The sequence below is a fragment of the Pterocles gutturalis genome, unplaced genomic scaffold (assembly GCF_000699245.1).
Source record: "Pterocles gutturalis isolate BGI_N339 unplaced genomic scaffold, ASM69924v1 scaffold6257, whole genome shotgun sequence".
Classification (NCBI taxonomy): domain Eukaryota; kingdom Metazoa; phylum Chordata; class Aves; order Pterocliformes; family Pteroclidae; genus Pterocles; species Pterocles gutturalis.
Genome location: NW_010110055.1, coordinates 95,015 through 105,557, shown reverse-complemented (window position 1 = coordinate 105,557; position 10,543 = coordinate 95,015). Strand labels below are relative to the sequence as shown.

General features: G+C 38.7%; 1 protein-coding gene across 1 annotated transcript in view; it reads left to right on the top strand.

Moving 5' to 3' along the window:
• Window positions 1–2,807: 2,807 nt before the first annotated feature.
• The window catches only part of TACC3 (transforming, acidic coiled-coil containing protein 3), a 15,008-nt gene continuing 7,272 nt past the window's right edge, over window positions 2,808–10,543 (top strand). The window contains exons 1-6 of the mRNA XM_010073184.1: window positions 2,808–2,987; window positions 3,130–3,275; window positions 5,665–6,753; window positions 7,921–7,999; window positions 8,440–8,632; window positions 9,640–9,692. Coding sequence (XP_010071486.1) covers window positions 2,808–2,987; window positions 3,130–3,275; window positions 5,665–6,753; window positions 7,921–7,999; window positions 8,440–8,632; window positions 9,640–9,692 — 1,740 coding nt within the window. The remainder of the gene's footprint in view (window positions 2,988–3,129; window positions 3,276–5,664; window positions 6,754–7,920; window positions 8,000–8,439; window positions 8,633–9,639; window positions 9,693–10,543) is intronic.

Below are 10,543 nucleotides of genomic sequence, written 5' to 3'. Positions count from 1 at the left end.
CGCCCCGAGCGCTGCCCCTGGCCCAGCCGCTGAAGGCCAAGGGCACCTTTTGTTCCTCTGCAATGAGCTGCGGGCCCCGAGGGGGGTTAAGGAAGCTGGCTGGGCTGGGGCTGTGCATCAGCTGCCTCCCAAGCTTGGTTTTGGCTAAAACTGCTGCGAATTCCCCTTCCTCAAATGGTCTGAGAGTCGGGTGACTTCTGTAGTTAGGGGAAGGTTGTGATTATGAAGGAGTCAGTTAACCAGAAGAATGTTTATTTGTTCTGAATTGAGATGTTTGCACTAAAAAAAATATATATAACAGTCAGCTCTATGTCAGTTTGTATGGAAATATTCCCAGCACATACTGAGTTACTTTGTGAGAAGTGCTCTGTGTTGTAGCTGCTGGAGGAGTTCTGAAGGATAATTAAGTAGAAAAATTCCATCTTTGCCCTGCATGTTCAGTGGCTTTTTTAGGCATTTGAGATCAGATGGGTTTTGGGTGTTTTGCCCTAGTGATCATTAAACAACACGTAGTTGCCATGAAGCCCTCAATTTACACATTATATGTACCTGAGACTTAATTATCTGATATCACTGGATTTATGTTCATTCTCAAATACAGAATGACAACTTATTGGTTGTGCCTGGACAAATCTTATTCCAAAACATGGAGCAGTTTCATTTTTGTGAACTTTGATTGGCCAGAGTGGGAAAACTTGCTGCCTTTCAGGATATTTGCTTGTATACGTTGGACACTGACCACTTTAAACAAAAAAAGTCTTTAATAAAGCCTCCTTTCCCCTTTCACTTTGTCACAGCTGCTAGCTAATGAACTTATGAAATAAAATTTTGATCAAATCTTGGTTGAAAATATTTTAAATAAATGCTGAATTACTTTTAATGGTTTAATCTTAGAAAGGAGCTTGATTTTTAGATTAAATATCTGAAATGCAAGGCAAATGTGGTGTATGTATATGGTGTCAATTTATTGGGTATTTTAATGATCTGACTCTGGTTCAGCAATGATGCACAAGTAGCTCCATGATAAACCTGAGGAAGTTACCAAACAACCCTCCTCTGCTTATGGGGCTTGTTCTAGAAGGTGTTGTGAACTTTCTCATGTCCTAGGCTTTGTTTCTAAAGTAATCACAGTAAATTACTACCGTCTGTATGGATCCACTTGATCTCTTGTCTCAATTTTAGTTTAGAATGAAGGAAAGCAATGATGCTCAATTCAAGTTGCAAAAGTTGTTAATGTAAAAATACTTTATAATAATTTGAGCTAAAGTATGGATATGTTTAAGAATAAAGAAAGACTGAAGAAATAGCTAATACAGGCGTGCTTTGCATACCATTGCTTCTGTAGCCGTTGTTTGCATTCCATTGCTGATTAAAAGTGCTGTTGTTGAGCTCTCAGACAAAGCAGCTGAGTTCAATGCAGTATGAAATGTGTGCAGAGACTTAAATATAGAAATGTCAGTAGATAAGGGCAATGAGACTGAAAACATGACTTAAAGTTTTCAGTGGGAGTATATTTGCTACCTCTTTATGGCCATGAAGACAATCATTTTGAGTCTTTCTCAGCTGATTTTCTGGATTAATCTTGACTGCATGATGGACGATGGAGAAATAAGTTAAGGATTATCTATTTGGTCAAATCAAACATTTGAGATCATTTGGAATGGTTATCCATTGCAGAAATCCAGCCTCTCCTCCACTTAATGATACCCATTATCTTGCACAGGTGGTACAAGATAACATATCAGTTCTTATTAAATAAATTGCTTTGTTAGTGGTTGGACAGATAACTAACTGCACTTCTCAGGGGTCATCCTTCATGGACAGTGCTTATGCCTAGATCTTGCTTAACATGCCTTCTGTACTCTGGTCCTTTTTTTTTTGGTTTTTGTCTGTTTCTGTTTTAAAGAAACACTGAGTAGTACAATGTTAAACCTTTAAAAATAGTGGAGTCTCCAATAGGAATAAAGGTAGACAGAGTTCAAGTACCTATGATGTGCTGGCTTGCCTGAGATACCTGAAATGTGTTCTTTCTCCATTTCTAACTTATTTTCATCCTTGATCTTGGATGTGATACAAGCTCTAATTTCAAGTCCTTCACACCCAAAATACTTGTAAGATTAGATCAGCCTATATGGTCTACTAAAGCTTGTGCATGTCCAATGTAAAAACAGTATTTAAGAAATACCTTTTCAATGACAATTTTTTTTTTTGGATTTGCATGCCAATAATGTCTATGCTGCAAAGGATTTTTAAGTTCTATGCATCTTACAAAAGCAGCACACCTTCAGACAGTGCAGGAAAAAGCTAAATAATTTTATTCAGGAGTCTGATCCTAAACACACCCTAACTAACCAAATTTGGTTTTGCAGTTTGCTGATGTACAGTGTAGTAATGAGATCGTATGAATAAAATAGAGGAACGATTGTCATCTGCCCCTTGTAAAAGCTGTAATTTTGCTTAGCTAGATGCCCTATGACAAGAGACATGACTGTAAGTCACTATTGGCTTTAAGGGGTTGGGAATGAGGAAACTTGCAAATGACAGAGCTCCCTTTAAGGGATAGGCAGCTTAATTACTAAAGTTATGATGTTAACTGTGGAAAGGATAATATCAACAATTTCCTAGACCCCTAAGAAAAGCAGCAGGGCTATGGAGTGCTACATTTAGACTTCTAAAACTTCTTTTGAAGTTGTTAATCTTTGGCAGACAGTGCCATGCTTTCCAACTTGTTTGGTTATCTGAAAATGCATCTGGCTGACCACACCCTCTCATTCATGCTGTGATGTTGTATGTGTTGATATTCTAGAATGAGTCTGCAGATTTTAAATGCAGAAAATGGAGAAAACGGAGGAAACATCAGTGATGATCTAACAGCGGAAGACTGTGCCTTTTTCTTTGCACCACCGGAACCTACAGGGAGACCTTCTATTTTACGCCTCTCCCAGAAAGAAAACCTGCCACCAAAAAGTGTGGCGAAAGCTATGAAGGTAAACTTTTGCTTTTGTATTGATTACATTCTTTTACCTTCTGTGATCTCTGCTACTGAATGCACATGGTATTTGGAGGTTGCAAATACTGTGGTGTTCATGTTCTTCCCTTTTCCTTCTCCTCCACCCCCTTTTCTTAAAGGTAACCTTTCAAACTCCTCTAAGAGATCCTCAGACTCGAAAAATCTTGAGTCCTACCATGGTGGACAAACTTGAGACTACTTTCACGGTTGATGATTGCAGTGAAGCCTTGGCAGATGATCTTCTATTTGTACCTGTCAATGTTGAGTAAGTAATGTGTTCACCGCTAGTAGTATTAGCAATGTGGGATGTACTCAAGTTAATTTTTCCCCATTATAAATCTGCATAGTTAAAATGTAATTTTATAACAATATGTAAACTGCACAAAGGACCAAAATTAATGCTGACTTTGATGCACAAACTTTTTCAAAGATAATTGTAATTACTTTTAAGAAAATCTTATCTTGGTTGTAATATTGAATACCAAACTCTATTTCTAACTCCTCAGTAACTGATTTCGTAGAGATGACTTACGGATAAATCGTTCAAGAAAAGAGATGCATTAGGCAGAGAATACAAAACTGTTTCCTGCAGTAAGGTTTTCATGTGAGACTACAACTATTCTGAAGCTAATCCTTAAAGCTAAGCCTTAATTTCTTCTCTTGTATGTTAAGTACAATTTTATCTTGAAATTTTTCTCCTTAAGATGCACCTTCTGAAGGGTTCACTTCAATTGACAGCTTGAGTCAATGAGTGTTAAGATTAAAGGGAAACTAGCAACACAAAGTGGATATAACATCAATCCCAAGTATGAGCAAATTTGTGTGCCTTTGTAGTCTAGCAGCCTGTGTCTCAAAGTGGCTTACAGTAGCTGTCTAGGGAAGTGCATGAATTCTACAGTGTTCCAGTTTGGGGTTTTGCAGCTCTTTTCCTAGAAATATTGTTACAATGTTATTTAATAGGCAGCAATGCATGTTTTAGTTACTGACTTTTTTAGCCCATTTTTAAACTTGTGTAAACATCTGATGTCTAATTCCCTGTGGCAAGAAGTTTCAGATGCTAGTTTTGTCTTCTGCAAGGAAATATATCCTTTTGCTTGTTTTTAACTACCCAATACTTGACCCCATTTTTTTTTTTAAGAAAGGGAGATGAGAGAAAGATGAGAACACTTAAATGTTCTTTAAATGTATGGATTTGCTTCAACTGTGAATTTGAATGGATGTTCCAGTTTAGAAAAGTACTTCTGAGCTAGCCACCACAATTAGATGTATTAATTGCATTTATGCCCCAAACTTATTGTTGATATGAATAAATGACGATTTAGTGTACATATGAGGTTTGAGTGAGTTAAAAGGGCTAACACTGAATTGGTTTTAGTTAGGGCGTAATTATGTGTCAAGACATTGCTTTTACTGTACATGTCCTTTCTAATTTTAAAATGTAAGGATCTGTTTTATAGCAAATAAGCTAAAGCACTGGGTGTTGCTGCAGGGTGTCCCATTTGACTAGTCTCAAGTAATTTGAGTTTCAAGCAGGTGTCTTGCTCTTGACTGGCATTTATTAGGTTAAACACCGAAGGAGAATGGGAGGGGCCTGAGTAGTTGAACAAGCCTGGGGCTGAACTATTGCAGGGAAGAGGCACTCAAACCGGGTGAGAAGGACTTCCTGAACTCTTATCTCCCGCCTTTTCTTTGCTTTCGGGTTTATCAAAGTGGTGTTTTTAGTGAATGGCTTTTAATCATGTTCTGTTCTACAGCAGATAGGGATGGCACAGAGAAATAATAACTTTACGAAGGGACAAAACAATGGGAGGAAATCCTGTTTCAGGAAGTAATGGCTTAACTCTCTGTAGTCTGAGGCTAAGCCTTAAAAGTCGAGTAGAGTTTGGGGGAAATAAAGTGGAGACTAATAACTTGTGGTATACTCATCAGTAGTGAGTACATAAACTCTTTCTTTAACCTATTTCTTCTGCTAGGGAGTTTTATCTTTGTCTTACCGGAGAAGTATTCTGTTGTATACAGTTTTTTCCTCTTCTGATCTGCTCTTGGTACAGAGTTTAGAGTGCCTGAAGTACAGGTTTTGTTTTGGTATGTAGGCCCTCATCAATGAAATGCTGGTCTATACTTTAAGGGGAAAAATATCTGCCAGAATGACCAGACAATGTAGTGACTAGGATGACAGAACCTGAATCGTAACTCAGTTTGGTCCTAGACTTGTCAGTCTGTCATGACTCATAGATGAATCTACATGAAGATGTACTACTAGTTATGCTTGTGTTTGAGCTGCTTGCTGTTAGTATCTCCTCCTAGTCAATGTATATTTCACTGTCTAGTGAAATGGAAATGTCCATATGCTGTAGTGAGTAGAGCAGTCTCTGCTGATGACTGGCATAAGGTAACATAACCGTACAGAACAGATAGCTTAAGAATACTGACTAGTTTCAAGGATTGATCTTCCTGTAGTTCATGTGTACCAGAGCTCAGACTTCTGACTGGCAATTGAAATCTTGCTGTTGATATTCTTTTGCTGTCAGAAGAAACGAGATTACTCTGAGCATACAAAGCTACTTGTGCAAATATGTTTCTAAAGATGATTTCAAGTTATGTCTAAAAATATAGCTATAGCATGTGTGATCTGACTTTTTTTTTAAATGCAGCACATGTCTACAAAAGACTGAAGCTGAAGCAAATAATACGGTGATAAATACACAAATGCCAGAGAAGGTCAGTGTAGCTCCTTACCCAGATGATGAGATGCCAGTGAAGAGCCGAGGTTCCTACAATCTTGATTTTGATAACTTAAATGACATCAATCCCTTTCAAAGTTCAGTGCAATTACAGCATTCTCCTGGAAATCTGCAAAAGTCTCCTGTAAGAGCATCTAGCAGCATTGAGAAAACCTCTGAAAAAAGCAATGATTCTCTTCTGGATGATACAGCTTCTTTTGCTTCAGCTGCAGCAAGTACAGAGCTCTCAAGTGAAGAGAAGACTCTGTTCTCTGGAGAAGAATCTGTATTGAGAGAGCTGGAGTCTAACAAATCCAAGCTGTCCCCTAATCAAGCAATCAGTGACTCTGTGAAGGATATGAAATCTGCTTCCACAGGTGTGAGACAAATTGATAATTCAGTGGGATTAGCAGAAGCACCTACACCTCCTCTACAGCTATCTGGCAACTTAGGTCCCAGTAGTTCTGATGGAACTAATTCTTCTAAAACTGGGGAATCAAAGCTTCAGAATGTTTCAGTAGCAGAAAAAGCCTCTGCAGAAGAGTCAAAGCCTGCAGAAGAGCTGCCTGTCTCCAAAGGGGAACTGGCAGAAAAGCCTGGTGTCACCAAGACTGGACCAGTAAAACTAGAATTTGACTTTGATAATACCACTGCTAGAAAGCCACCTCCTAAGAAACTAAGTAAAAGACCTGGAATTAAGCCACCTTCTAAAAGAACTCCTATTACCAAAGCAAAAATGGGGAATACTGAAGTGCAAAATAAAAGTAATGTGGAAGATGAAATCCCTGTTCCCAAAGCATCTTATCAGTTTGACTGGGACAAACTTGATGATCCAAACTTTAATCCATTTGGAGGAGGCTCTAAAATTTCCACCTCACCTGAGTGTTCTAAACCTAGCCCTCAGAGAGCTCTGCAAGAGGACCAGGATAGTACATCATCAAGAAAGGAGCCTCTTCCAGTGGAGCAGGATAGAAGACCAAGTACCTGTGAAACTCTTGAGAAAAGAGAACCCAAAAGCCTGTAAGTAAATCTGTAGCTGAATGTAGAAGCACCTTGAACTCATGTGAGCAAAAGATGGTTAAGATAGATGATATCTCTAATGAGTTGATTCCTACCTCCTTGACTTCCTCCCTCTGAGGTTGTCTAAGTCTGTTGTGGATTGTAACCTTTAACATAATATGTTGCAACAGCAAAGATTTAATTAGGGAAACCATCCTGAGATGGCTAGCTCTGGGCAAAAGGTGCTCTTAAATCTGGAGGAATGGGAGGCAACAGGCTTCTATGGGAAGACCATTAGTACCTTGGTTAAGTGGCTCATTCCCCACTCTTCCAAGAGTAGAGTAAAATGTGGAGAATGAGGTGACTGCTGCTGTATTTCAAGAAGCAGGTAAGTAGGCAGCAGCATTGCACATCATGCAGCACGTGAAGGGCCTAGGCATTTCTGTTCTCTGCTTGGTGTTCTGGCTGGACTGGCACCTCCTGGCTGAGGTGCTGTTTCTTCCTTGCATGTTCTTGGTCAAATGCTCTCTCCAGTGAAAAGGCCTGTCACTAAAGTAGTTGCCTTTTCTTGGCACCACGTAAAACTTTTTTTGAGAATGGTAGATACTGTGTTGTGTTTCCTAGAAAGTCTAGCTGTGGTAATGCTGACACTTTAATAGACAGCCAGGTGCTTACCAGAACTAGACTGGCACAAGGTGTTCATTTGACAGAAATGTTTGTTCTCTTGCTTCCTGTGTAATGTAGTTAGCTGCTATTTACCCAGGTGAAAAGTTAACTTTGTGCTGTTAGCAGTTACTGAAGTATTGGGCTTCTCTAATGAAGTTCAGTGCTTTACACCATAACCGCTGCCTTACTTTGGAAGAAGTAGCAGGATGCTTGTAATTCTGTTCTTAATTAAACAAAAAGCCTATCTTTAATTAAAAAAAGAAGGGACTTAACAAATGTAAGTAACAGAACAAAATATTTAAGTGAATAGGAATAAGTGATATTGGATAGCACTGCTTTGGATGGAGGAAGAACTTTGTCACCAGGCAAGACAGTGAATTTACATCCCCACCCACCTTAAAGCTTCCTGTGCTGTGAACAGTAGAAACTCTCAAATAAGCTTACTTTGTTCAGTGCTTCAGTATATCTAGCAAATGAAATTCAGAACTGTCTGTGTGACTTGAATATTTCTTTTCCCTCTAGGGAAATCAGCAAACAGAGTGTGGTAGAAGACAAGCCAGGAGTTCAAGCAGAAACTGAACTTCCAGGAGAGATAGGCATGGTAAGGTATAGGAAAGATAGTCAAGTTGTTCCATGAGACGAGTTCTTTGACTTAAAACTTGTCAAATCCATGTTTGATATTTTGCTGAAGAATTATTGTTTTTATGCATCTGCAGCAGCTCTAGAATGAATATCAACTATGCAGACTTGTCTTTTGAAGGTAACATCAGAGACAGACAAATTGGTACCTTGGTATTTAGTATCTTTTTTTGATCAGCAATCATGTACAAGGACAAACACAAGGGTGTGGACTCTAAAAAAGTGACTCCTGTATAATATGAGCTGTATTCAGTGTTGGTAGTTTAGTTTCTATGCCTGTGAAGTCTTGGTTTATTATGCTGGCTGCCCAGCATATGTCAAACCAATTTCATCATTATTGTGATTTTCATTGCCTTTAAATCATTATTTTAACAGTAGAAAGGATTGTGTTTTTCTCATCAGGAAAAGCAAATGAGCCCATCAAAAATGTCTCCAGCTAATGTCGTCTCTCAAGATAATTTGGTTTCCGCTGACAATGGAAAAAAGTCAATGTCTGCAGAAGAAATTAAACCTAGTTCCCACAGAACTGAAGTAACAGGACATGAGCAGACAGCTAACACTGAACCTGAAGAGGTCTTCAGACCATCATCAGAGGGTAAGGGCATTTCTTTAGAATAGACTGAAAACATATTACAATAATCTGTGTATGTACTTCTCTACTTTGTTGGCTGTATTTTTGGCATTGATTCTAGTTTTTGTCTCTTAAAACTTACAATGACTAGCAGTGGTGGAAAATGTACCTAAGCTTATTTGTAACTTTCTCTGGGTTAAGCTAGATTCAAAAAGCTGGCTGTTAGCATTCAGCTACCTGGAAGGATAACATTTAGGCAGGTACAGAAATGATCTTTTTAGAGCTTCAGTGGCAGCTTTCTGTGCTGAAAAAATGCTCCCTTAAAATCACTTCTACTAAGGACTCTGTAAATTGAGAGCACTAGAGCTATGCAGCTGCCTGTATTTGGGTCTTGTAGATTACTGCAGGCTGTAGCACTACTCAGATACTAATTTAATATCTCAGTGCAGATGGTCTTTCTGCACTTACCTGCCTGTTTGGAAAGCTTACTACATAGCTGTGACTTAACCACCTGGAATAGTCATCCCTTGTAGGAGCATGGTGTGGGAGCATGAGCAAATGATTTGACTGCAGTGTAGCCTGTTGCTTATCTTAATATTTGAGTGGAATCAGTGTATTGAGAAATGGCTGTAACTTCATTTTTTCAAATCTGAACTGTGTGCTAATTTTAACAGTGAGATTGTTGATCTTACTCTTTTATGGGGCATTGTATAAAAGAGTAGAATATCTGAGTGTGCTTGCCAGAAGTTGTCTTCAATGGTGTCTTAAATTCTACATGTTCTTACAGGCATTTGGGGACAAATCTAAGCTGTAAGTTCACTTAGCTTAGAAATATGTCTGGTTTTTATTTTATTTTTTTCAGATCCAGATAGAAATACAGTATTTTTAGCAAATGACAAAACTAGAGCTCATGTTGTGGGAGCAGGAATTTATTTGCTTTATAGACATACCTATTTGTCATTGTGGGTGGATGCTTCACTCTAAGACAATATGATAATGTTGCCTCCTCTTTGTATCATTTCCTTTTCCAGTTCTAGGGATGGGCATAGAAATAGACTATCTGGAGCAGTTTGGGTCTTCATCAGTAAGTATGACACTGAAATATTTTGTTTGCCTCCCTGGCAGAGGGGAGAGGAAAGGAAAATTAAACTGGCAAGCCTTAAATGTTTTCATGAAATAACTTCACTTTGGACTTGCCCACAGAAATTTAGGTTTTATTACACAGGAATGTGTCTACAAGGCTGGGCAGGGGGTGGTGGCGGTAGAAGGAAATGTGGTTATAAGAAATTATGGTAAGGGTCAGAGGTCTTATGCTTTCAGTTTGCAATGGTGCTGTTTTTCTTTTAACAGCGGTGAAACTGAGATAGATGATGTTTCACCTCTCTGGTTGCCAAAACTGCAAGAACATAATGCTTTGAAAGTTCAGGATCATTGTTTTGAAAATATTATTTTCTATGCTCTTTTGTTTTATGGGCAGTTTCAGGAAATCTGTCTCCAAATCGGGCAAGTCATGTTTTAATCAGTTCAGCTTAGTTATTCTTTCTCTTGCTTTGGTCCAAAGTAGGAGTGGTTCTGAATACACAGTGAATACACTGAATTGAAATTTTTTTTTGGTCACACTGTTTGTTCGTATTGTTGTATAAGCAGAGACAGAATGACATACACTGGTCAGTCAGTGTATAATACTATCTTCCCCTTTCAGTGTCTTCTGGTGGTTTTGAATAGTTCATAAAAGTTTGCCCTTTTGGTTCTGTCTGAGCAGACTGAGTTCACTTTATATTACATAAGGACTTAAGCGTGTGGGCACCGAGTTCTCTTCTGTAATTTTTTCTCCTGAGAACAATGCTCTGGCCACTGAAGAATAGGCTCACCCTCTCTCCAGGGGATTATTTGTGCGTGTGGGATGTGTGTGTTATGCTATGAAGAAGTGTATCT